Genomic DNA, 24,033 nt, shown 5'->3' on the forward strand with positions numbered 1-24,033 from the left:
TATTTTTTTATTTTTTATTTTATTTTATTTCACCTTTATTTAACCAGGTAGGCTAGTTGAGAACAAGTTGAGATTCCACCTAAAGTGGGGTACATATACCACTACTATTGTAACCATGTCTTTGTCTGTTCAGCTGTTCGATCCTTTGGGAAGAATAAACTTGGTTTAAGCTTTCACAGTGTCCGTCTGGTTCTTACTCTGATAATTAGAACCTAATACTATCAACACTTTTTTCTACCTGCAAATACAGGTATGAAAAATACACCTTTTGTTTATTTAATCTGTTAGTTAAAGTGTGGATACATTTGATCAGTTTTAACTTTCCATCACTTACGTTTCCTAAAAGAGACAGAGTCCTGTTTTAACAATCCTAGCCTGGCCTCTGTCCAACACCACACCCCCTACAGACAGAGTACAGCACAAACAACACCCACCGAATCAGGAAACGTTCCCAATCTCCCACACAACAAGCATTTCCAGAGAAACGAAACTGATCTGTGATACTTTGCTGCTCAGCCTGTTGATGTGTTTACTATAATGGCAGATGCAATGGACTTGATGAATTGTTCAATTTGCCTGGATCTACTGAAAGATCCGGTGGCTATTCCCTGTGGACACAACTACTGTATGGGCTGTATTGAGGACTGCTGGAATCAGGGTGATCTTAACGGTGTCTACAGCTGCCCAGACTGCAGAAAGACCTTTACCCCGAGGCCTGTTCTGAACAAAAATACTCTACTGATTGAATTGGTGGAGAAACTGAAGAATACAGGACTACATGCTGCTTCAGCTGCTCACTGTTATGCTGAACCTGGAGATGTGGAGTGTGATTTCTGCATTGGGAGAAAACTAAAATCGGTGAAATTCTGTCTGGTGTGTCTAGCCTCTTACTGCGAGACTCATCTACAGCCTCATTATGAAGTAGCTCCATTAAAGAAGCACAAGCTGGTCAAAGCATCCACACAACTACATGAGATGATCTGCTCTCATCATGATAAACTGCTGGAGGTTTACTGCCGTACAGATCAGCAGTGTATCTGTTATCTTTGTACAGTGGATGAACATAAAGGCCATGATACAGTGTCAGCTGCAGCAGAAAGAACTGAAAAACAGGTAAGGACATGAGCTTTGTATTTCACTCTCATGTCTATTACCACAGTTGATTACTAAGGAAGTGTTCTAAGGGCTCAAACAGGAAAAAGCCCGATGCACCATAAAATATCCTGTGCCTCTTATTAAGTCTTATTGTTTTATGAAGTCTACTCTACATTCTAAATCTATTCTACATTTGAATTATACTTTTCTTATTTTTATTACCTCACGGTTTTGATTTACGTTGGGTTTTTAAAATATTAAAATCTATCAACATTTGATATTGTACATAGCACAATACTTTCTTTGATTTGGTGTTTTTGTGATGTATTTAATATTTACATTTTTGTTCAGAAACAGTTGGATGAGAAACAGCAGATATTAAAGCAGAGAATCCAGAAGACGGAGATGGGGGTATTGGGGGCGAGACAGTCTATACAGTTTATCAAGGTAATTCTTGAAGAGGTCCTTTGGCTGATGGCCTTCTCAAAAAATGACTTTATTTTTGTCTAAGAAACTGTAATCCCACTGAGCCCCACTGTGGGGAACAAGCTGACTAGGGTCCTGATGAGAGCTGAGTGAGCGGAATGGTTGAAGTGGGCCCTGTCCTCTCTGTGTCCTAACAGAGCTCTGCACAGGCAGCAGTGGAGGACAGTGAGAGGATCTTTCCTGAGCTTATCCGCTCCATTGAGAGAAGGAGCTCTAAGGTGAAGCAGCTGATCAAAGCCAAGGAGATTGCTGAAGTGAGTCGAACTGAAGGACACCTGAAGCAACTGGAGGAGGAGGTGGTTGAGCTGAGGAGGAAGGACGCTGAGCTGGAGCAGCTCTCACACACAGAGGATCACATCCATTTTCTCAAGGTGACATCACTCATTCTGTTAACAGAGGAAACAGCCTCTCCAGACTTTTGTGGTATGCTCCAAAAAAATCTCCTTTCTATGGTTACATGACTTTACCTTGTTTCCGATCTCTCATAGAGTTTCCAGTCTTTCTCTGTCCCGCCGGGAATTGAGGGCTTACCCAGCACTTTTAACCCTCATGTCTCCATTGAGGATGTCAAGAAGTCACTCTCTGAACTACAAGACCGAATGGAGAATGTATTCAATGAGGAAATGGTAAAGATATCTAGAAAAGGTAAAGCTTATATCTCATGCATACAGAACAATGAAGACTATATTTTAGTGGTATATATATGTTATATGCTCTGTTCAATTAAAAGTCCAATCTGCCATATTTATTGATATATATACACATTGATTCTTGTCTCAGGAGCTTAGTACACACGTATTACCTCAGCATAACCCACAAGATACACAAACAAGTGTTTATAGTTAAAAATTATGTTTAAATCTATCCTTTGATCTTGTCCTTGCATCATTTCAGTTATTTATTTGAAAGAGGTTACATTTCTCCAGCCCCACCCCACTGCTTTAAAACTAACCATGTGGCTGGCTGCTGTTTGGCTAGGGAAAAAATAATAACAATTGTGCCTTTTAAAATGTATTTATCCAACTGTTTTCCTTTTGAAGTTGGATCTGCCTTTCATTTAGCCAGTAGCCCAATGAGGAAAATCCTCTTCTGCTTTGGAGAATGCACCTCTGGCTTCAGCTTCCAACCAGTTATCAGTCCCTCCAAGTCCCTGGCCAAGCTGAACCGAATCAGAGTGTCTGTGGACGAGGACCAGGACGTGACTCAAGACAAACAGGCTACTAAAACCAAAGTCTTTACTGGTGGGTCAGCTTCAGTGGGAGGATTTACTTTTAGATTTGGGGATGACTCACAGCCCATCCCAAACCCTCCCATCCCTGAGTCTGGCTACTTCATCAAGCCCTTTGTCGTACCTGTCCAACCAGCTAAGAGCATTGAGCGAAAGCCTGTGGACTTTGGGAAGATGTCTTTTGGCCAGCCGATCCCTGCTGAGCCTCCTAAAGTGCTTAGCTTTGGTGCTGGAATAGTCGCCCAGTCCACTCCATCATCCGCTGCCTTTAATTTCAACTTCAACTTTAAATCCAATGACGGAGACTTCACCTTCAAGTCCAAAAACAGTGAGACCCTGTTGAAGCTTCTAACGTCAGACATTCCCACCAAATCAGAGGGCCCCTCAGAGGGGAAGCCCCAAGTGCCTCCTAGTCAGGGAGGGATTTTTACCTTTGGCACTAAAAGCGCTCATGGGTTCTCCTTTAATGACTCAATCCAGATCCAGGACAAACCAAACCCGTTTGGAAAATTTGACCAGCCATTTAGTTTCACTGATGTAACCACGCCGGTATTTGGGCTGGCAAACACAGCAGAGGAGGAGAAGGGAGCCGAGAGCAATAACAACAGCACTCATGTGGAGGAAGACGAGGATGGGCCTCACTTTGAGCCTATTGTGCCCCTCCCTGACAAAGTAGACGTGAAGACTGGAGAGGAGGAAGAGGAGGAGATGTTCTGTAACAGGGCCAAGCTGTTCAGATTCGATGCGGAGACAAAAGAGTGGAAAGAGAGAGGTATTGGCTTAGTCAAAATCCTAAAGCACAATACATCAGGGAAAGTGCGTCTGCTGATAAGAAGGGAGCAGGTTCTGAAGATCTGCGCTAACCACTACATCACGCCAGATATGCTCCTGAAACCAAATGCTGGATCTGACAAGTCCTGGGTCTGGAATGCCGTTGATTATGCGGATGAGGAACCAAGGCCTGAGCAACTGGCCATCCGGTTCAAAACGGAAGACGAGTCATTGCTCTTCAAGACAAAGTTTGAAGAGGCTCAGAAGATCGTTCCCAAATCTCCAAAAATGCAGCAAGATCAGTCATATAGGAAAAATAATTTTCCTAAACTCTCTGCTCCATTGGCGACAAACTTTGCTGCCCAATTTGTAAAGAAGTACGGGGAGTGGGACTGCGATGTGTGCTGTGTAAGAAATGCAGCTAAAGTTATGCAGTGTGTTGCCTGCCAGACTGCCAACCCTAATGCCCCATCAAAGCTGGACAGCGCACCGGCTACTGACATCAAAGGGTTTACTAGTGGGGCAGCTTCAGTGGGAGGATTTACTTTTGGATTTGGAGCTGACTCATCAAAAGACACCAGCAGCGCAGGATCTATTGGAAAAGGATTTGGGTCTTTTGGAGCTCAGATACCCTCCTCCTTTCCGTTTGGAACCAGTGGCACCACTTATATACCTGCTGCTGGTTTTGGTGCCCAGTTTGGAAAGAGGCAAGAAACCACAAAAGTTGCAGCAGAATCAAAGCCCTCAACCATGCCATTTGGCTCTGGATTTGGTGTGCAGTTCGGCATAAATCCAGGGCAGTGGGACTGCGATACATGCACTTTAAGAAATGAGGCATTTGCAAACAGTTGTCTCTCTTGTCAAACTCCTAGACCTTCAGAAAAACATGCTGCTGTTTCCCCAGCTTTGGCAACCCTCTCAATTGGGTCTGGATTTGGTGCACAGTTTGGCAAAAAACCAGGGCAGTGGGAGTGTGACACGTGTCTTGTTAGAAATGAGGAGTCTGCTAGCAGTTGTGTTTCTTGTCAAACTCCAAACCCTGTAGCCAAAACAGATGTAGATGGAGCAGCAGAATCAAAGCCCTCAAACATGCCCTTTGGTGCCCCGGCTTTGGCAGCCCTCTCAACTGGGTCTGGATTTGGTGCCCAATTCAGCAAAAAGCTAGGGCAATGGGACTGTGATACATGCGTTGTAAGAAACGAGGCTTCTTCAAGCAGTTGTGTTTCTTGTCAAACTCCAAACACTGTAGCCAAAACAGATGTAGATGGAGCAGCAGAATCAAAGCCCTCAAACATGCCCTTTGGTGCCCCGGCTTTGGCAGCCCTCTCAACTGGGTCTGGATTTGGTGCCCAATTCAGCAAAAAGCTAGGGCAATGGGACTGTGATACATGCGTTGTAAGAAACGAGGCTTCTTCAAGCAGTTGTGTTTCTTGTCAAACTCCAAACACTGTAGCCAAAACAGATGTAGATGGAGCAGCAGAATCAAAGCCCTCAAACATGCCCTTTGGTGCCCCGGCTTTGGCAACCCTCTCAATTGGGTCTGGATTTGGTGCACAGTTTGGAAAAAAAACAGGGCAGTGGGAGTGTGACACGTGTCTTGTTAGAAATGAGGAGTCTGCTAGCAGTTGTGTTTCTTGTCAAACTCCTAACCCTACAGCAAAGTCAACAGTAGAGGTAGCACCAACAACAGAGCCAACAGTGTCAGACTTTGGTGCTGCTTTTTCAAGGAAGGATGGACAATGGGACTGTGACACCTGTCTAATGAGGAATGATGCATCTGCCTCTAAGTGTGTTTCCTGCCAGACACCCAACCCCAATGCTAGCAGCTCCTCTCTTAGGGCCATGTTTGCCAGGCAGGAGGGACAGTGGGACTGTGACGCATGTCTAGTCAGAAACAACGACTCTGCTAGTCAATGTGTCTCCTGTCAGATGCCCAATCCCAATGTTAAGAGCATAGCCACAGCCGCCACTTCCAGCTCATCCTTCAGCTTTAACTTCGGGAGTCGGACTGCCTCTACTCAACCCACAGGCACTGGGTTTAAAGCAAACTTCAACGGTGACAGCTCTTTGCAGTTTGGCACAGGCAAAGTTGATAAAAGTTCCCCTGCATCCTTCAAGTTTGAGACCCCTCCTCAGGCTGAAAGCAGTACCCCCAGTGCTGCAGGCTTCTCTTTCACCATGCCCATACCAGCAGGTGGCTTTAAGTTTGGCACTCAGGAAACTGCAAAGGAAACCCTACCAGCTGAAACTCAGACTCCTTCTTCAGGGTCTGCGTCAATGTTCCTGAAGAATATCGTAGAGCAGCACAGAGAGAAGGAATCTGGTGTCAGTGTATATCCATCAGTGCTGTCAGTGGACAAGACGGGTCAGGATGAAAATCCCTCTTCATTGGCAAACCCAACGACTTCAGTTTTGCAGACTTGGCTAAAAACTCACAAGGAGACTTCCAGTTTGGTCAGACTGACTCCAATTTCAAAGGCTTCACCCGTGCTGGTGAGCAGCTGTTCACATCCCTTCAGTCAAACCAGAGGGCAGACCCCTCAGCTGACCAGGATGAAGAGGGCATATACAAGACAGAGGATAATGACGATATCCAGTTTGAGCCTGTGGTCCAGATGCCAGAGAAAGTGGACCTGGTCACAGGAGAAGAGGACGAACAGGCCCTCTACTCCCAGAGAGTGAAGCTCTTCAGGTTTGACGGAGACATCAGCCAGTGGAAGGAGAGGGGCGTTGGGGTCCTCAAGTTCCTGAAGAACGCCACCAATGGCAGGCTCAGGGTGCTGATGAGGAGAGAGCAGGTCCTGAAGGTGTGTGCCAACCACTGGATCACCACCACCATGAACCTGAAGCCCTTGGCTGGCTCCGACAAGGCCTGGATGTGGCTGGCTAATGACTTCTCTGATGGAGATGCCAGACTGGAGCAACTCGCTGCCAAGTTTAAAACCCTGAGCTGGCTGAGGAGTTCAAGCTGAAGTTTGAGGAGTGTCAGAGGCTCCTGTTAGACATCCCACTGCAGACTCCTCACAAGCTTGTTGACACAGGCAGAACTGCACATCTCATCCAGAAGGCAGAGGAGATGAAGTCCGGCCTGAAAGATCTTAAATCTTTCCTGACCGATGACAAAACCAAGATCAAGGAGGACGACAGCCATGCTAACATCACGACAGCCAGTAACCCCTCTGGTCTAAATATCAAGCCCCACGCAGAGAACACTGGACCTACCTTAGAATGGGACAACTATGACCTGAGAGAGGAGGCTCTGGACGACAGTGCTGACACCTCTGTCTACGCCTTACCCCTGGCAAGCAGCCCAATCAGAAAGAACCTCTTCTGCTTTGGAGAATCCACAGAGGGTTTCAACTTCAGCTTCCAGCCTGTCGTCAGTCCCGCCAAGTCGCTGGCCAAAATGAACCAGAGCGGGGTGTCTGCGGACGAGGAGCAGGACATTAGCCAGGAGGAGGAGCGGGACGGCCTGTACTTTGAGCCTGTGGTTCCCCTGCCAGACCTGGTGGAGATCTCCACTGGAGAGGAGAATGAAAACGTGTGTTTCAGCCACAGGGCAAAGCTGTATCGCTATGACAAAGACCTGAACCAGTGGAAGGAGAGGGGCATCGGAGACCTCAAGATACTGCAGAACTGCGATACCAAACGAGTCAGACTCATCATGAGGAGAGACCAAGTCCTGAAAATCTGCGCCAACCATTGGGTCACATCTTCTATGAAGTTGGAGCCCATGAAGGGTGCTGAGAAGGCCTGGGTCTGGAGCGCTATTGACTTTGCCGAGGTAACTAAGGGAAATGTTGAGCAGTTAGCTGTGAGATTCAAACTGAAGGATGTGGCTAACTCCTTCAGAGATATATTTGACCAGGCTAAAACTGCCCAAGAGAAAGAGATTCTGGTCACTCCAATGGCCTCCAGTGAGACCCTTACTCAGGAGGAAGCAATAGCGACGGGGACAACCGTGTGTGGACAAGCTGCTGTGGCCATCCTGGAGGAGACCACCACAGAACGGACGGAGCTGTATCATGAGACTTTACACACCCCTGACTGTAAGTCCTCCACCGGTACTCCACATAGCCCTCTCAACCTCTCCAGGATGGTGATGTCCCCACCCAAGTTCCTCTTTGGAACAGACTCTCTCCAAAAGTTTTTCGGCAGCAGCCCACCATCATCCAAGGAGGATAGTTCTCCAGAGAGCTCCAAGGTTAAAGACAGCGGTCGGACCTCCCAGCCTTTAACTGCATTCAAAATCTCAGAAAAAGGTAAGCCTTTTGTTTTCCTTTCTTGATCGTTTTTGTTGATCTTGTGGTTGTGTAAACTGCTTGTTTTTGAATGGTGACGCCCATTATGGAGTTTTCACATAATTTGACCCCATTGTGTTGTGATTCCATTCATGTCCCATTGCTCCTCCCAGCAGCCTTGTGTTCGTAGGACAGAACATAACCGTCACTCCCATTAGCCTAACTCCACTCTTCCTCACATTTGCTATTTTGATATAGGTTGTTTGATATGATAGCCGATGTAATTGATTATAATCCATTACATTTAGTATATTATACAAAATAATGCAGTCACAAGTTTTATTGCAGGCTTTGTCTTCATGAAGGCAGAAATGGGGACAGGACATAGTTAGAGGACTCTAGATTAGGCCTGGGCAATTCCAGTCCTCGAGGGCCAGATTGGTGTCACACTTTTGTCCTCTAACTATGTCCTTTCCCCACCATTCTTAAAGTAGTCAACTGGGTGGGTCTTCCTATGGGTTACGGAAGGATCACATGATTTCATCCGAGTCATCTGCCAGTAAATTATACTTCTGAGCAAACACTAGGTGGCAGTGTGCACCCTTTCAGTTTGTTTGCCAACTAGGAGGAGAAGGAGGAGGTGATAATAATGGAAATTGCCTCAATGGCGCTGCCCGTGAGTTTACAGACTCTAGCATTCTCTATGGGACAGGACCGAAATATAGAAAGATTGATATAGGATTAATCCAATACGCTTACTTAATGCAATGACGTTCAGCAACTTGAAGCTAACCAAAGATGCATTAATACATTTTCATTTCTTAATCCAACCACCCCCAATTCTAGTTTGTCTCACATGCCCAACCATTATTTTGTAGGATTGGACTTTAGGCTTTTCAAAGATAACCCAAAGACTTTTTGGACCAGCACCTCATCCACCCAATTTGAGCCCCCAGGTACTCTGTCACTACACTGTGTGTGTTCTGTGACACGTCACCTACACAGCTGGCACCTGTCTGGCCTTGCCTGGTAGCCGGTCTTAACCAGCACGCAACGAGTGGAACATGCTGTGCATTCGGAAAGTTTTCAGAGATGTAGATTTTTCCCACATTTTGTTACGTTGGTCTTACTCAATCTACACACAATGACAAAGCAAAAACAGGTTTAGACATTTTTGCAAATGTATAGAAAATAAACATATTACATTTACCTAACTATTCACACCCTTTACTCACTACTTTGTTGAAGGTGAACCTTCGCCCCAGTCCTGAGCGCTCTGGAGCAGGTTTTCATCAAGGATCTTTGTGCTTTACTCTGTTCATCTTTCCCTTGATCCTGACTATTCTCTCAGTCCCTGCCGCTGAAAAACATCCCCACAGCATGATGCTGCCACCACCATGCTTCACTGTAGGGATGGTGCCAGATTTCCTCCAGACCTGAACCTTGGCATTCACGTCAGAGTTCAATCTTGGTTTCATCAGACCAGAGAATCTTGTTTCTCATGGTCAGTCCTTTAGACCCTTTTTGCCTGTCTCCAAGGTGGCTGTCATGTGCCTTTTACTGAGCAGTGGCTTTCGTCTGGCCACTCTACCATAAAGGCCTGATTGTTGGAGTGCTCCAAAGATGGTTGTCTTTCTGGAAGGTTTTCCCATCTCCACAGAGGAACTCTGGAGCTCTGTCAGAGTGACATTTGGGTTCTTGGTCACCTCCCCCAATTGCTCAGTTTGGCAAGGGGGCCAGCTCTAGGAAGAGTCTTTGTTGTTCTAAACTTTTTCCATTTAAGATTGATGGAGTCCACTGTGTTCTAGGGGACCTTCAATGCTGCAGAAATGTTTTGGTACCCTTCCTACGGACAATTCCTTCGACCTCATGACTTGATTTTTGCTCTGACATGAACTGTGGGACCACACACAGGTGTGTGCCTTTCCAAATCATTTCCAATCAATTGAATTTATCACAAGTGGACTCCAATCAAGTCTTAGGAACATCTCAAGGATGATCAATGCAAACAGGATGCACATGAGCTCAAGTTCGAGTCTCATAGCAAAGGGTCTGAATACTTATGTAAATAAGTTCTTTGTTTTTTTATTTGAATTAAATATGCAAAAAATTCTGGTCCTTTCGAGTGGCGCAGTAGTCTAAGGCAGTGCTTGAGGCATCACCACAGATCCGGGTTCGATCCCGGGCTGAGTCGCAGCCGGCCGCAACCGGGAGACCCATGAGGCGGCGCACAATTGGCCCAACATCATCTGGGTTAGGGGAGGGTTTGGCCGACCGGGATGTCCTTGTCCAATCGTGCTCTAGTGACTCCTGTGGCGGTCCGGTTGAAAGCACCCTGACACGGTCATCGGTTACAGTGTTTCCTCCGACACATTGGTGCGGCTGGCTTCCGGGTTAATCGAGCAGTGTGTCAAGAAAGAGTGCATCTTGGCAGGATCGTGTTTTGGAGGACACATGGCTCTCGACCTTCGCCTCTCCTGAGTCTGCACGGGAGTTGCAGCGATGGGACAAGACTGTAAATATAAATTGGATATCACAAAATTGTAGAGAAAAAAGGGGTTAAAAAAAAAAGTGTTATTAATTTTTATTCTAAAAATGTTTTCGCTTTGTCATTATGGAGTATTGTGTGTAGATTGAGGAGGATTTTTTATTTATTTTATCCATTTTAGAATAAGGCTGTAACTTAACAAAATGTGGGAAAGGGGAAGGGGTCTGAATACTTCCTGAATGCACTGTACAAACCTATAGTACAACAACCTAATGAGCTGCATGCCCATGTGTGATACTCAACAGTAACTCTTACTCTAGTGAAATATAGATTTCTACAGATGAAAGTTAGGATAGCTGTTTAGCTATTGGAGGGGTGAAATGACTACGTTCCTGGTAGCAGCCAGTTGTGTTGACGGCGATTCAGAGTACTTCTCCCTCTGTTTAAAAGGAGACACGGGGAGATTCCAGCCATGCTTGCTGACAGAAATGTGCTGTCACAGACACATTTGTAGTCCAGGATGTGTAGCAACCGTGTAAAATCAAATCCCACTCTGGTTCGGTTTGTTCCAGAGATTTACAATATGTCCCAGTGAAAGAGCCAGAGTTGAAACTCCGGTAGCATGTTCTGTATGTCACAAGCAAAACTTGTTCTACCACTGGACAGTAATCGTTGAATTAGTTTTAGAGCAGCAGGAAGAAATGGTATAACTGCTATCCTCTATGGTTGGCCTCATGTACAGTACACTATAGCTCCATGGTTCTAATGTTTATGATGCTTTTGAGATTGACTTACTCAGTAGTAATAGCATTGTCAGAGATATAGGGGACTTCTCGCTCGGTGTGGTGAAATGCACGGTGTCATTTCTTTTTAGATGCATGTGTTTTGATGAGGAACTAACCCTAGACATGCACCTATCTGCTTAGTGAAATGGTTTTGTGACTTTCTAGTTAATAAAATGTTAGCCTGCCTTTTAGAATCAAATTACAGTTTCTGTAGATGCAATTTTCAATAATAATAATAAATCAAATTCCCCTTGGAGATTAATATAGTTGTATTAATCGGTTCCTGCTCTAAATGTCTCTCTGTTCTGTACACTTTTCTGTAGAAAGGGAGCCTCCTGACTGAGTTGTCTCACCATTTGTGTTGTGTTATAGCACCCTCCCATGCGGAGGCCAACAGTGAGGTGGAAGTGGTTTATGTGAGGCAGCCAACAGTTGAGCAGGTTCTACTGGCTAGGGAACTCCTGCTGCCTCTCACCTTCTTCTGCTACCAGAACGAACCAGGATATACCAGCGACGACCAGACTGATGGTGAGAAACACTCTCAAACTTATTTTTACCTGCATGAGCAACCGTTTGGTAATTGTAGTTGACAGTGTTGCTAACTTTAGTTTGTGCTGTGAATATTGCAGATGAGGACTTTGAGACAGCAGTTAAAGCCCTGAATGGAAAACTGTACCGGGATCCTCCTGAGAGAGAGGCTGCAAGTGCAGGTTCTGGTAAGTTTCATGGCCAAAGCAGCTATAGAGATGGGTATGAATAGGACAGGTTGGGGTGAAATTTCTCCTCAAAAGTTACTTCACGAATAACCTGCTCCACTCGTCTCCTCTCTGCAGGCCAGGCCGAGGCAGGTGTTAAAGGTCTGGACCCGGAGGTTGAGGTTTTATGGGAGAAGAGGCCAACTCCAGAGGAGGAACAGAAAGCCAGGAACCTGCAGCTGCCTTCAACCTTCTTCTGTGGTGTAGGCAGCGACGGCGAGGCAGAGAAGGACAAGCCAGAGGACTTTGAGACAGAGTTCCGCAAAGCACAGGAGGCTCTGGTGAGATTATATGATATGCATTTGTTTGCACAAATGTAAACAACTTATGTGGCATTGGGTTTTAAGAAATTGAAAGTGGTTCTCTCAAGCAAATGTTAACTGTTTTAGTTATTGTGTTTTAGGATGCTGAGAGAAGCTCAGAACCTGTTTCATCTGAGGATGTGTCCTCCAGCACCGGCGATACAGTGCCAGAACAACAGGTCCCAGACCAGTACCCCAGCAGCCAGGAACAGGCTTCAGATCAGTCTGAGGCAGAAGTCCAGTCCACTACAGCAGTAAAACAGGTCCCAGTTCAGTCCTTAGCCATCCAGGAGGTTGAATTCTCAGCCCAAGGTAGCCAGGAACAAGCCACAGAACAGTCGGTTACCATCCAGTCCTCTACAGCAGAAGAACAGGTCTCAGTTCAGTCATTAACCATTCAGGAGGCAGAGGTCCAGTCCTCTACAAAGGAGCAGCAGACTCCAGATCAGTCAGACTCCACTTCAACACCATCGCAGACTGCCGTCTCCCGCAGCAGGGAGCAGGCTACCACTCCAAACCCTTCAGAAAAACCTGCTGCTAGTCCCCCAGCTTTGGTAACCCCCTCATTTGGTTTTGGATTTGGTGCACAGTTTGGCAAAAAGCCAGGGCAGTGGGAGTGTGACATGTGTCTTGTTAGAAATGAGGAGTCTGCAAGCAGTTGTGTTTCTTGTCAAACTCTAAACCCTGCTGCCAGCAGCGGGAAACAGGCTCCAGATCAGTCAGACTCTACTCCTACAGCTATTAGCAGCAGCCCTATAGACCTGTCTGCCAAGAAGACCTCTGAGCCTGACTCCAATACTACCTTTACTACAACCACTACTCGGGGTATGAAACATTTATCACTGCAAAGCCTTTTGAATTCTACCCTCACTTAACTCTAGGCAATGCCTTCTATGTCTTCCCAGCAACACAATTCCACTTCTGACACCAATGCAGCAAACTGAGATGTCTTCTCTTCCTTACTTTCTCTTTTACAGATGCTCCTAACTCATTTGGCTCATTGGGCTTCAGTGCTCTAGGAGGGGAAGGATTCTCCTTTGCTGATCTGGCACAGAACACTGGGGGGGAATTTGCCTTTGGAAAACAAGGTTGGTACTTCTAAGTTTTCTGAATACGATTGACTGAAGAACATTCAATATGATGTGTGTTCTTAAGATTTCTATTCGTCACCATGACAACCGAGCTTTGTTTCAGTGAAAACAAACATTTCATTTAACTTTTTATCTTTCATTGTTAGATTCCAACTTCTCGTTTGCGAACGCTGGGGCTACGTTGTTTGGAGCTGCAGCCCCAGCCAAAGCTGAGGGAGGGGAGGAGGAGTGTGATGAAGGGGACACTAATAATGTGGGCATTGACTTTGAACCCATAGTCTCTCTACCAGAGGTACTTATCAATGCACTGCTACTCATCTATCTCCACTTCCTCTTACTGGGAATGTCATGTTATGAAGTAAAGTAAGTAGCCTTGGCGTGTGCGAGCCAGAACGGCTCATAGGAGCAGACCAGTTTCTGTAGTGAGGCAGCTTGTTGTACAAGTACACCGCCTGGACAGGACACCAGTCTAACGCAGGGCCTTACCCCAATCAATCTGTTTAAAGGAAAAATACACATAAAACCACTCATTTTAAAATTTTTAAATCAAATCATATCAAAGTTTATTTGTCACGTGCGCTGAATTCAACAGGTGTAGTAGACCTTACAGTGAAATGCTCACTTACAGGCTTTAACCAATAGAGCAAAAAAGGGTATTAGGTGAACAATAGGTAGGTAAAGAAATAAAACAACAGTAAAAAGACAGGCTATATACAGTAGCGAGGCTACATACAGACACCGGTTAGTCAGGCTGATTGAGGTAGTATGTACATATGGTTAAAGTGACTATGCATATATGATGAACAGAGAGTAGCAGTAGCGTAAAAGAGGGATTGGCGGGTGGTGAGTGGGACACAATGCAGATAGCCCGGTTAGCCAATGTGCAGGAGCACATGAATGTATAGTTAAAGTGACTATGCATTTTTGATAAACAGAGAGTAGCAGCAGCATAAAAAAGAGGGGTTGGGGAGGCACACAATGCAAATAGTCGGGTAGCCATTTGATTACCTGTTCAGGAGTCTTATGGCCTGGGGGTAAAAACTGTTGAGAAGCCTTTTGGACCTAGACTTGGCCCTCCGATACCACTTGCCATGCAAACTAAAAAGGTAGAGAGAACAGTCTATGACTGGGGTGGCTGGGGTCTTTGACAATTTTTAGTGCCTTCCTCTGACACCGCCTGGTGTAGAGGTCCTGGATGGCAGACAGCTTAGACCCAGTGATGTAATTGGTAGAAATGTATTGAGTAGAACATCCAAGATTCTCTGTCATATAGATAGAATGTGGAGTAATGCCAGCTCTAGACTAAGCCTCCACCTAGTGGGCCGTACCCACTACCCTCTGTAGTGTTTTGTGGTCAGAGGCCGAGAAATTGCCGTACCAGGCAGTGATGTTGCAGCTGTAGAACCTTTTGAGGATCTCAGGACCCATGCAAAATCTTTTTAGTTTCCTGAGGGGGGTTTGGCTTTGTCGTGCCCTCTTCACAACTGTCTTGGTGTGTTTGGACCATTCTAGTTTGTTGTTGATGTGGACACCAAGGAACTTGAATCTCTCAACCTGTTCCACTACAGCCTGGTTGATGAGAATGGGGCCGTGCGTGGTCCTCCTTTTTCTGTAGTCCACAATCATCTCCTAAGTCTTGGTTACATTGAGGGATAGGTTGTTATTCTGGCACCACCCGGCCAGGTCTCTGACCTCCCTATAGGCTGTTTGTTGTTGTCGGTGATCAGGCCTACAACTGTTGTGTCGTCTGCAAGGGTTAAATAACAGGGTTAAATAACATTTTTTAAATTTTTATAATCATTTTGGTGACATAATAAGGTTTGTAGCAACATAGAAAATTGTTATGGAAATTTGTTGCATCTCAAGTCGTCTACAAAATCCACAATGCAATGCTCTCTCTACGGGCAAACACAGCTACACGCTATAATACAGAAGATAATATCAGCATGTTAGTTACATGTAAAATCTCCTAAACAAACTGCACTATCAATTTAGGAGTCTACAATCTCACCGTGTTCAAACTGCAGATCGATGTGCCTTACAGAGTGGAGTCTGTAAGGCACATGCGAAACGTTGTCTTGGTATGTCAATGGGTTGCGCAGTCCATTCTGGGATAAGGAGTGCTCTCCTTCAAGGAGTGAATGGGAGTTTATTGGGAGCTTGCTCAAAAATCCAACATTAGCATGGATTTCGTCAACAAGAAGTACAACATTACAAATCTCTTCCGAGAGGTGAGATACATAATTTGATATCTGTAATACCGTATAGCTTTGGAATCGTAACATTGCATACTTGCAAGGAAAATATGCATGTTTATCGACATACACTAACTTTGAGAAAGGATTGCGTGACGATTAGCTTAGCAACCATGTGACGCAGCATTACAACGTGAACGTGATTGGTCGTTAGTCTGCTGAGTGGGGGTACACATTCATTCATTCATTGGATTCCTATCTCTTTTCTATAATATCTCTGGCAACGGCACCATGCAATGCACCCCGGAGTAGACAAATATAAAAACATGGATATTTATATTAAATAAAACATTTCGAGGTAGGAATATCGCAAAAATAGGATCAACGGCACATTCGAGAGAGAAGACCTCCGCCCGAGTTGTGACATCGGCCAGTATTGAAATCTGACATGTATTTTGCGATTTAAAAGGCGTATTCCTCTTAAAGTATTTTCACGTCCGGATGAAAAGCGTGCCCAAAGTAAACTGCCTGTTACTCAGGCCCAGAAGCTAGGATATGCATATAATTGGTTGATTTGGATAGAAAACACTCTAAAGTTTCAAAAACTGTTAACATAATGTCTGTTAGTATAATATAAATGATAGGGCAGGCTAAATCCCCGAGGACAAACCATCCCCCCAAAATAATTTTTCCGCCTACAACTGTTTTCAATGGCTGTCACCTTTAATATAAGGCGAAATCCTCCCAGATTGCAGTTCCTAGGGCTTCCACTAGATGTACCTAAGGTTTGATTATAAACGTTGTTTGACTTGTTTGGAAAAGTTTATTAGTAACGTTTGGGATTAATTTTGTATGCATTTTGATGGAGGGAAACTGGGTGGATTATTGACTGAAGCGCGCCAGCTAAACTGAGTTTTTACGGATATAAAGAAGGACATTATTGAACAAAAGGACAATTTTTGATGTATCTGGGACCTTTTGGAGTGCCAACAGAAGAAGATCATCAAAGGTAAGGCATTTATTATATCGCTATTTCTGACTTTCTTGGCGCACCTGCCTAGTTGAAATATGTTTTTATGCATTAGTATGTGGGGCGCTGTCCTCAGATAATCGCATGGTGTGCTTTCACCGTAAAGCCTTTTTGACATCTGACACAGCGGCTGGATTAACAAGAAGTTAAGCTTTATTTTGATGTATTACTCTTGTGATTTTATGAAAGTTAAATATAATTCTGTAGTTTAAATTTCACGCTCTGCAATTTCACCGGATGAATTTCCAGTGTAGTGAGAGCGACTTTATCACAGTGCTACGTCATACCGGAGGCAATTCTGCCTGTTCGAACCACAATAACTCTGATACACATGAAAACATGAAATTACCCAGGGAATCGATAGAACATCACTCATAGATGCACAAAAACAATATAACATTCAAAATGGGTGAACCTTTCCTTTAATAATGAGTTCCAAGCAGAGACTCTACGTCATCGTTATAACTGACTAAATGTGTTCTAGGTGGAGGCTTAGTCTAGAGCTGGCATTACTCCACATTCTATCTATATGACAGAGAATCTTGGATGTTCTACTCAATACATTTCTATATGAGTTCTGTAATCTTACACCCTCCTGATTAATGAGCCCTTGGTCTCGTCATTAACCTGTGTGTAACTGTGTTGTCCAGGTGGAGACTAAGTCAGGGGAGGAGGATGAGGAGATCCTGTTTAAGAAGCGTACCAAGCTGTACCGCTGGGAGAGAGACCTGGGCCAGTGGAAGGAGAGGGGTGTGGGAGACATCAAGATCCTCTTCCACCCCGATAAGAGGTTCTACCGGGTGCTGATGAGGAGGGAGCAGGTGCTGAAGGTCTGTGCCAATCACACCATCTGTCAGAGCATGGAGCTCAAACCCATGAACACCTCTAACCAAGCCCTAGTCTGGACAGCTACTGACTTTTCAGGTAGGTCTATACATAGCTCGGCAACACACACACAAAGCTACGTAAATATATTGATTCGTATATAATTTGAATTGATACATGTTTTTTATCAACAACAAAAAAATCCAGAGGGTGAGGGTAAGGTGGAACAGTTGGCAGCCAAGTTTAAGACCGCAGAGCTGGCCGAGAGTTTCAGGAAGACCTTCTGTGAGTGTCAGAGTTATATGAGCCAATCAGAGGCCTCATCCCTCTCCAGAGACGCCAATCCCCAGGTCAGTGTTTCCCCTGTCTGCTAATGTATAGGTGGGCCGCCTAGCCTACTACTTTTGTCCCCTCCACCTACAATAATGTTTAATAATTGTACTAAAGAGTCCACTAAACCCTGCCCCCAGGTGTACCTCTCTATCTCCGCTGACGACGAGCCCCTGGGAACGGTCACCATAGAACTGTTCTCTCACATCGTCCCCAAGACAGCTGAGAACTTCAGAGCGCTGTGTACAGGACAGAAAGGCTTCGGGCTGCGCAACACTGTCTTCCACAGGGTCGTACCCGACTTCATGTGTCAGGTGAGAAGCGGGGAGTCAAACCAGACAACAATCAGAGCCAAAGTGCTTTCATAACCTTCAATACCATGTTTCCCAAAACATAGGTCACAGTTAGTGCCTCTTGGAACATAAAACATTTTGTAAACCTCTGCAAGAATGTATAACTCTGCTTGGTCCGGTCTCTGTATTGTCCTCTTTCCTCAGGGTGGAGACATCACCAACCAGGATGGGACAGGAGGGAAATCCATCTACGGGCACAAGTTTGAGGATGAGAATTTTGACGTGCGCCACACAGGCCCGGGGCTGCTGTCCATGGCCAACCACGGCCGAGACACTAACAACTCCCAGTTCTTCATCACTTTGAAGAAGGCTGAGCACTTGGACTTCAAACACGTGGCCTTTGGCTTCGTCAGAGAGGGCATGGATGTGGTTCGCAGCATGGGAAAGCTGGGCACCAAGACTGGCAAACCCAGCAAGAAGATTGTCATCACCGAATGTGGACAACTGTAGAGCTTCGTTCTGTTCACTGACTGTTGACAACTCAACTGTAGGGCTGAGATCTGGTCACTGACTGTTGACATCTCAACTCTAGAGCTGAGATCTGGTCACTGACTGTTGACATCTCAACTGTAGGGCTGAGATCTGTTCACTGACTGTTGACATCTCAACTGTAGGGCTGAGATCTGGTCACTGACTGTTGACATCTCAACTGTAGAGCTTCGCTCTGTTCACTGACTGTTGACAACTCAACTGTAGAGCTTTGCTCTGTTCACTGACTGTTGACAACTAAACTGTAGGGCTGAGATCTGGTCACTGACTGTTGACATCTCAACTGTAGAGCTTCGCTCTGTTCACTGACTGTTGACAACTCAACTGTAGGGTTGAGATCTGGTCACTGACTGGATGTCTATCGGCCTTCGTTCTGACCATGGACTGGACAGTGATAGGCTTTCAAACTGTGGAGTGGACAACTATAGTAGGAACATCTCAAATGAGACCCCATACCTCATGTAATGTAAAACATGTTTTTTCATTTTTTTTACCAGAGCCCATGTGGAGTGCACAAAGGGTTCTGGTAGTGTACTACAGGGGAAATAGGGTGTCATTTGAGACAGAGATGGTCTACTTTTCATAAGTGCTAACCCACCCTGAGGGCAGCATGTGACTGTGTGAATCCCCAGTCTGGATTTTTGTGTATAATGCACATTCACTTTTCATGTGTTCCAATAAGAGTTGAAAACACTGGTTCCTTCATAAGCTCCCTAACTTGATTGTTTTGCATAGTTAAGCCTTAATTGAGATGACCAAGAAACCTTGTTTAAAAACCAACCTCTGTTAATTTTGAACTATGTTCCTCTCTCCTGCTCCCTGTGAATACTTTTAGGTGTGGTGGTGTGTTTTTGTGTATACATTGTACATGCATAATGTACAAATCATTGAGACGAACCTTGTTCATCTTAAACTCTGAAAGTAGGAATATGAAGAACTATAACCTACTGTGTGACACTTTGGGAGGGGGATGACATAATATCTTGTGGTTGTGGAAGAACCTTCTATGGTATTCTGTTGACAAATATTTACATTTACATTTACATTTAAGTCATTTAGCAGACGCTCTCACTTGGAGTTGAAACAATTCTTACTGTCAATATATAAATGATGCTGGAGAATGTCTTTAGAAATAAAAGTTGCTTTATACTGATAATTATGAGGATGCCCTGTACGATTTCAAACATACACTACATGACTAAAAGTATGTGGACACCTGCTCGCTGAATATCTCATTCCAAAATCATAGTCATTAAAATAGAGTTGGTCCCCCCTTTGCTGCTATAACAGCCTCCACTCTTCTGGGAAGGCTTTCCACTAGATGTTGGATCATTGCTACTGGGAATTGCATCCGTTCAGCCACAAGAGCATTCGTGAGGTCGGACACTGATATTGGGCGATTATCCCTGGCTTGCAGTCGACGTTCCAATTCATCCCAAAGGTGTTCGATGGGGTTGAGGTCAGGGCTCTGTGCAGGCCAATCAAGTACTTCCACACCTATCTCGGCAAACCATTTCTGTATGGACCTCGTTTTGTGCACAGGTGCATTGTCATACTGAAACAGGAAAGGGCCATCCCAAACTGTTGGCACAATGTTGGAAGCACAGAATTATCTATAATATATGTAGTGTTAAATTTACCCTTCACTAGAACTAAGGGGCCTAGCCCCAGTGATGTACTAGGCCGTACGCACTACCCTCTGTAGCGCCTTACTGTCGGATGCTGAGCAGATGCCATACAAGGCGGTGATGCAACTGGTCAGGATGCTCTCGATGGTGCAGCTGTAGAACTTTTTGAAGATCTGGGGACCAATGCCAAATCTTTTCAGTCTTCTAAGGGGAATAGGCCTTGTCGTGCCCTCTTCACTACTGTGTTGTTGTGTTTGGACCCTGATAGTTTGTTGGTGATGTAGACACCAAGGAACTTGAAGCACTCAACCCGCTCCACTACAGCCCTGTCGATGTGAATGGGGGCGTGTTCAGCCCTCCTTTTCCTGTAGCCCACAATCACCACACTGCCAGGTCTCTGACCTCCTCCCTATAGGCTATGTCATTGTTGTTGGTGATCAGGCCTACCACGGTTGTGTTTTCAGCAGATTTAATGATGGTGTTGGAGTCGTACTTGGCCACGCAGTCGTGGGTGAATAGGCAGTACAAAGAGGGTACTAAGCACACACCCCTGAGGGGCCTCCGTGTTGAGTATCCGCATGTCTGATGTGCTGTTGCCTACCCTTACCACCTGGGGGAGGCTCGTCAGGAAGTCCAGGATCCAGTTGCAGAGGGAGGTGTTGAGTCCCAGGGGTCTTAGCTTAGTGATGAGCTTTGTGGGCACGATGGTGTTGAATGCTGAGCTGTAGTCAATGAACAACAGTCTCACATTTGTTTGTTCTAGTAGCTAGGTTTCAATCCAATTTGTGACAGCTTTTCATATGACTATTCTGAAAGAGGCCTACGCATAAAGAAAATATGCACATTTTCCCACCAGTAGTGTGTTTCCACCAAACAGACTTGTTGCCGATAAAAATCGGTGAGTGATGACGTTGTGGACAAAAAATGTACACTTTTTGCCTAAGTTTTCACGTGCCTATTAAATATCTACAGTTCAATATGTTTCCATTGCATTTTGTCAAATGGCACTCAAGCATCGATCATCATGTCATCAGAATAAGACCCTCAATATTTATTGGAAAGGAGCATCGAAATCATTGTGCATTTTCACTACCCTGGGAAGTTCATCATAATTTATTTAATATTTAGCCTAATAAACTGTATTGTTTCCCATGTTGTATTGGGAAGACCTCACACCATATCATTGTGTGACTACAAGTTTACCTTCGACGTAACGGTTATGATATAAATATTTGTGCATAAAGGCATTTCCACTGCCTCCTCTCGCCTAGTTCATTTTCCGACAGAAAAAGATCCCACCATGTCAAACTAACAAATGATCTGTAACAGGGGAGGACCATCCTAAGTGAATTTCATAAAATCAAAAATTGTAAAACATTTAAAAAGTTATCCTTTTTAGATAAAACTATATAAAATATACACGTCACCAAATAATTGATTAAAACACAAATCAAATCAAATCAAATTTATTTATATAGCCCTTCGTACATCAGCTGATATCTCAAAGTGCTGTACAGAAACCCAGCCTAAAACCCCAAACAGCAAACAATGCAGGTGTAAAAGCACGGTGGCTAGGAAAAACTCCCTAGAAAGGCCAAAACCTAGGAAGAAACCTAGAGAGGAACCAGGCTATGTGGGGTGGCCAGTCCTCTTCTGGCTGTGCCGGGTAGAGATTATAACAGAACATGACCAAGATGTTCAAATGTTCATAAATGACCAGCATGGTCGAATAATAATAAGGCAGAACAGTTGAAACTGGAGCAGCAGCACAGTCAGGTGGACTGGGGACAGCAAGGAGTCATCATGTCAGGTAGTCCTGGGGCACGGTCCTAGGGCTCAGGTCCTCCGAGAGAGAGAAAGAAAGAGAGAATTAGAGAGAGCATATGTGGGGTGGCCAGTCCTCTTCTGGCTGTGCCGGGTGGAGATTATAACAGAACGTGGCCAAGATGTTCAAATGTTCATAAATGACCAGCATGGTTGAATAATAGTAAGGCAGAACAGTTGAAACTGGAGCAGCAGCATGGCCAGGTGGACTGGGGACAGCAAGGAGTCATCATGTCAGGTAGTCCTGGGACATGGTCCTAGGGCCCAGGCCAGTTGAAACTGGAGCAGCAGCATGGCCAGGTGGACTGGGGACAGCAAGGAGTCATCATGTCAGGTAGTCCTGGGGCATGGTCCTAGGGCTCAGGTCCTCCGAGAGAGAGAAAGAAAGAGAGAAGGAGAGAATTAGAGAACGCACACTTAGATTCACACAGGACACCGAATAGGACAGGAGAAGTACTCCAGATATAACAAACTGACCCTAGCCCCCGACACATAAACTAATGCAGCATAAATACTGGAGGCTGAGACAGGAGGGGTCAGGAGACACTGTGGCCCCATCCGAGGACACCCCCGGACAGGGCCAAACAGGAAGGATATAACCCCACCCACTTTGCCAAAGCACAGCCCCCACACCACTAGAGGGATATCTTCAACCACCAACTTACCATCCTGAGACAAGGCCGAGTATAGCCCACAAAGATCTCCGCCACGGCACAACCCAAGGGGGGCGCCAACCCAGACAGGCCGACCACAACAGTGAATCAACCCACCCAGGTGACGCACCCCCCCAGGGACGGCATGAGAGAGCCCCAGTAAGCCAGTGACTCAGCCCCGTAACAGGGTAGAGGCAGAGAATCCCAGTGGAAAGAGGGGAATCGGCCAGGCAGAGACAGCAAGGGCGGTTCGTTGCTCCAGAGCCTTTCCGTTCACCTTCCCACTCCTGGGCCAGACTACACTCAATCATATGACCCACTGAAGAGATGAGTCTTCAGTAAAGACTTAAAGGTTGAGACCGAGTTTGCGTCTCTGACATGGGTAGGCAGACCGTTCCATAAAAATGGAGCTCTATAGGAGAAAGCCCTGCCTCCAGCTGTTTGCTTAGAAATTCTAGGGACAATTAGGAGGCCTGCGTCTTGTGACCGTAGCGTACGTGTAGGTATGTACGGCAGGACCAAATCAGAGAGATAGGTAGGAGCAAGCCCATGTAATGCTTTGTAGGTTAGCAGTAAAACCTTGAAATCAGCCCTTGCTTTGACAGGAAGCCAGTGTAGAGAGGCTAGCACTGGAGTAATATGATCAAATTTTTGGTTCTAGTCAGGATTCTAGCAGCCGTATTCAGCACTAACTGAAGTTTATTTAGTGCTTTATCCGGGTAGCCGGAAAATAGAGCATTGCAGTAGTCTAACCTAGAAGTGACAAAAGCATGGATTAATTTTTCTGCATCATTTTTGGACAGAAAGTTTCTGATTTTTGCAATGTTACGTAGATGGAAAAAAGCTGTCCTCGAAATGGTCTTGATATGTTCTTCAAAAAGAGAGATCAGGGTCCAGAGTAACGCCGAGGTCCTTCACAGTTTTATTTGAGACGACTGTACAACCATTAAGATTAATTGTCAGATTCAACAGAAGATCTCTTTGTTTCTTGGGACCTAGAACAAGCATCTCTGTTTTGTCCGAGTTTAATAGTAGAAAGTTTGCAGCCATCCACTTCCTTATGTCTGAAACACATGCTTCTAGCGAGGGCAATTTTGGGGCTTCACCATGTTTCGTTGAAATGTACAGCTGTGTGTCATCCGCATAGCAGTGAAAGTTTACATTATGTTTTCGAATAACATCCCCAAGAGGTAAAATATATAGTGAAAACAATAGTGGTCCTAAAACAGAACCTTGAGGAACACCGAAATTTACAGTTGATTTGTCAGAGGACAAACCATTCACAGAGACAAACTGATATCTTTCCGACAGATAAGATCTAAACCAGGCCAGAACATGTCCGTGTAGACCAATTTGGGTTTCCAATCTCTCCAAAAGAATGTGGTGATCGATGGTATCAAAAGCAGCACTAAGGTCTAGGAGCACGAGGACAGATGCAGAGCCTCGGTCCGTTGCCATTAAAAT

The 24,033-nt window shown here is 45.2% G+C and overlaps 1 protein-coding gene across 1 annotated transcript; it reads left to right on the plus strand.

Annotated features, from left to right (window-relative positions):
• Positions 1–483: 483 nt before the first annotated feature.
• On the plus strand, positions 484–21,069 carry LOC115116193 (E3 SUMO-protein ligase RanBP2-like). Its single transcript, XM_065017994.1, is given in 17 exon segments — positions 484–1,113; positions 1,447–1,542; positions 1,719–1,952; positions 2,070–2,226; positions 2,622–5,960; positions 5,963–6,520; positions 6,523–7,842; positions 11,467–11,622; positions 11,724–11,810; positions 11,928–12,130; positions 12,253–12,976; positions 13,129–13,239; positions 13,389–13,534; positions 17,118–17,391; positions 17,500–17,642; positions 17,763–17,936; positions 18,120–21,069. Coding segments are annotated over 17 exon segments (8,604 nt in total). The 5' UTR covers positions 484–537; the 3' UTR covers positions 18,426–21,069.
• The last annotated feature ends 2,964 nt before the right edge of the window (positions 21,070–24,033 follow it).

The sequence above is a fragment of the Oncorhynchus nerka genome, linkage group LG1 (genome assembly GCF_034236695.1).
Source record: "Oncorhynchus nerka isolate Pitt River linkage group LG1, Oner_Uvic_2.0, whole genome shotgun sequence".
NCBI lineage: Eukaryota > Metazoa > Chordata > Actinopteri > Salmoniformes > Salmonidae > Oncorhynchus > Oncorhynchus nerka.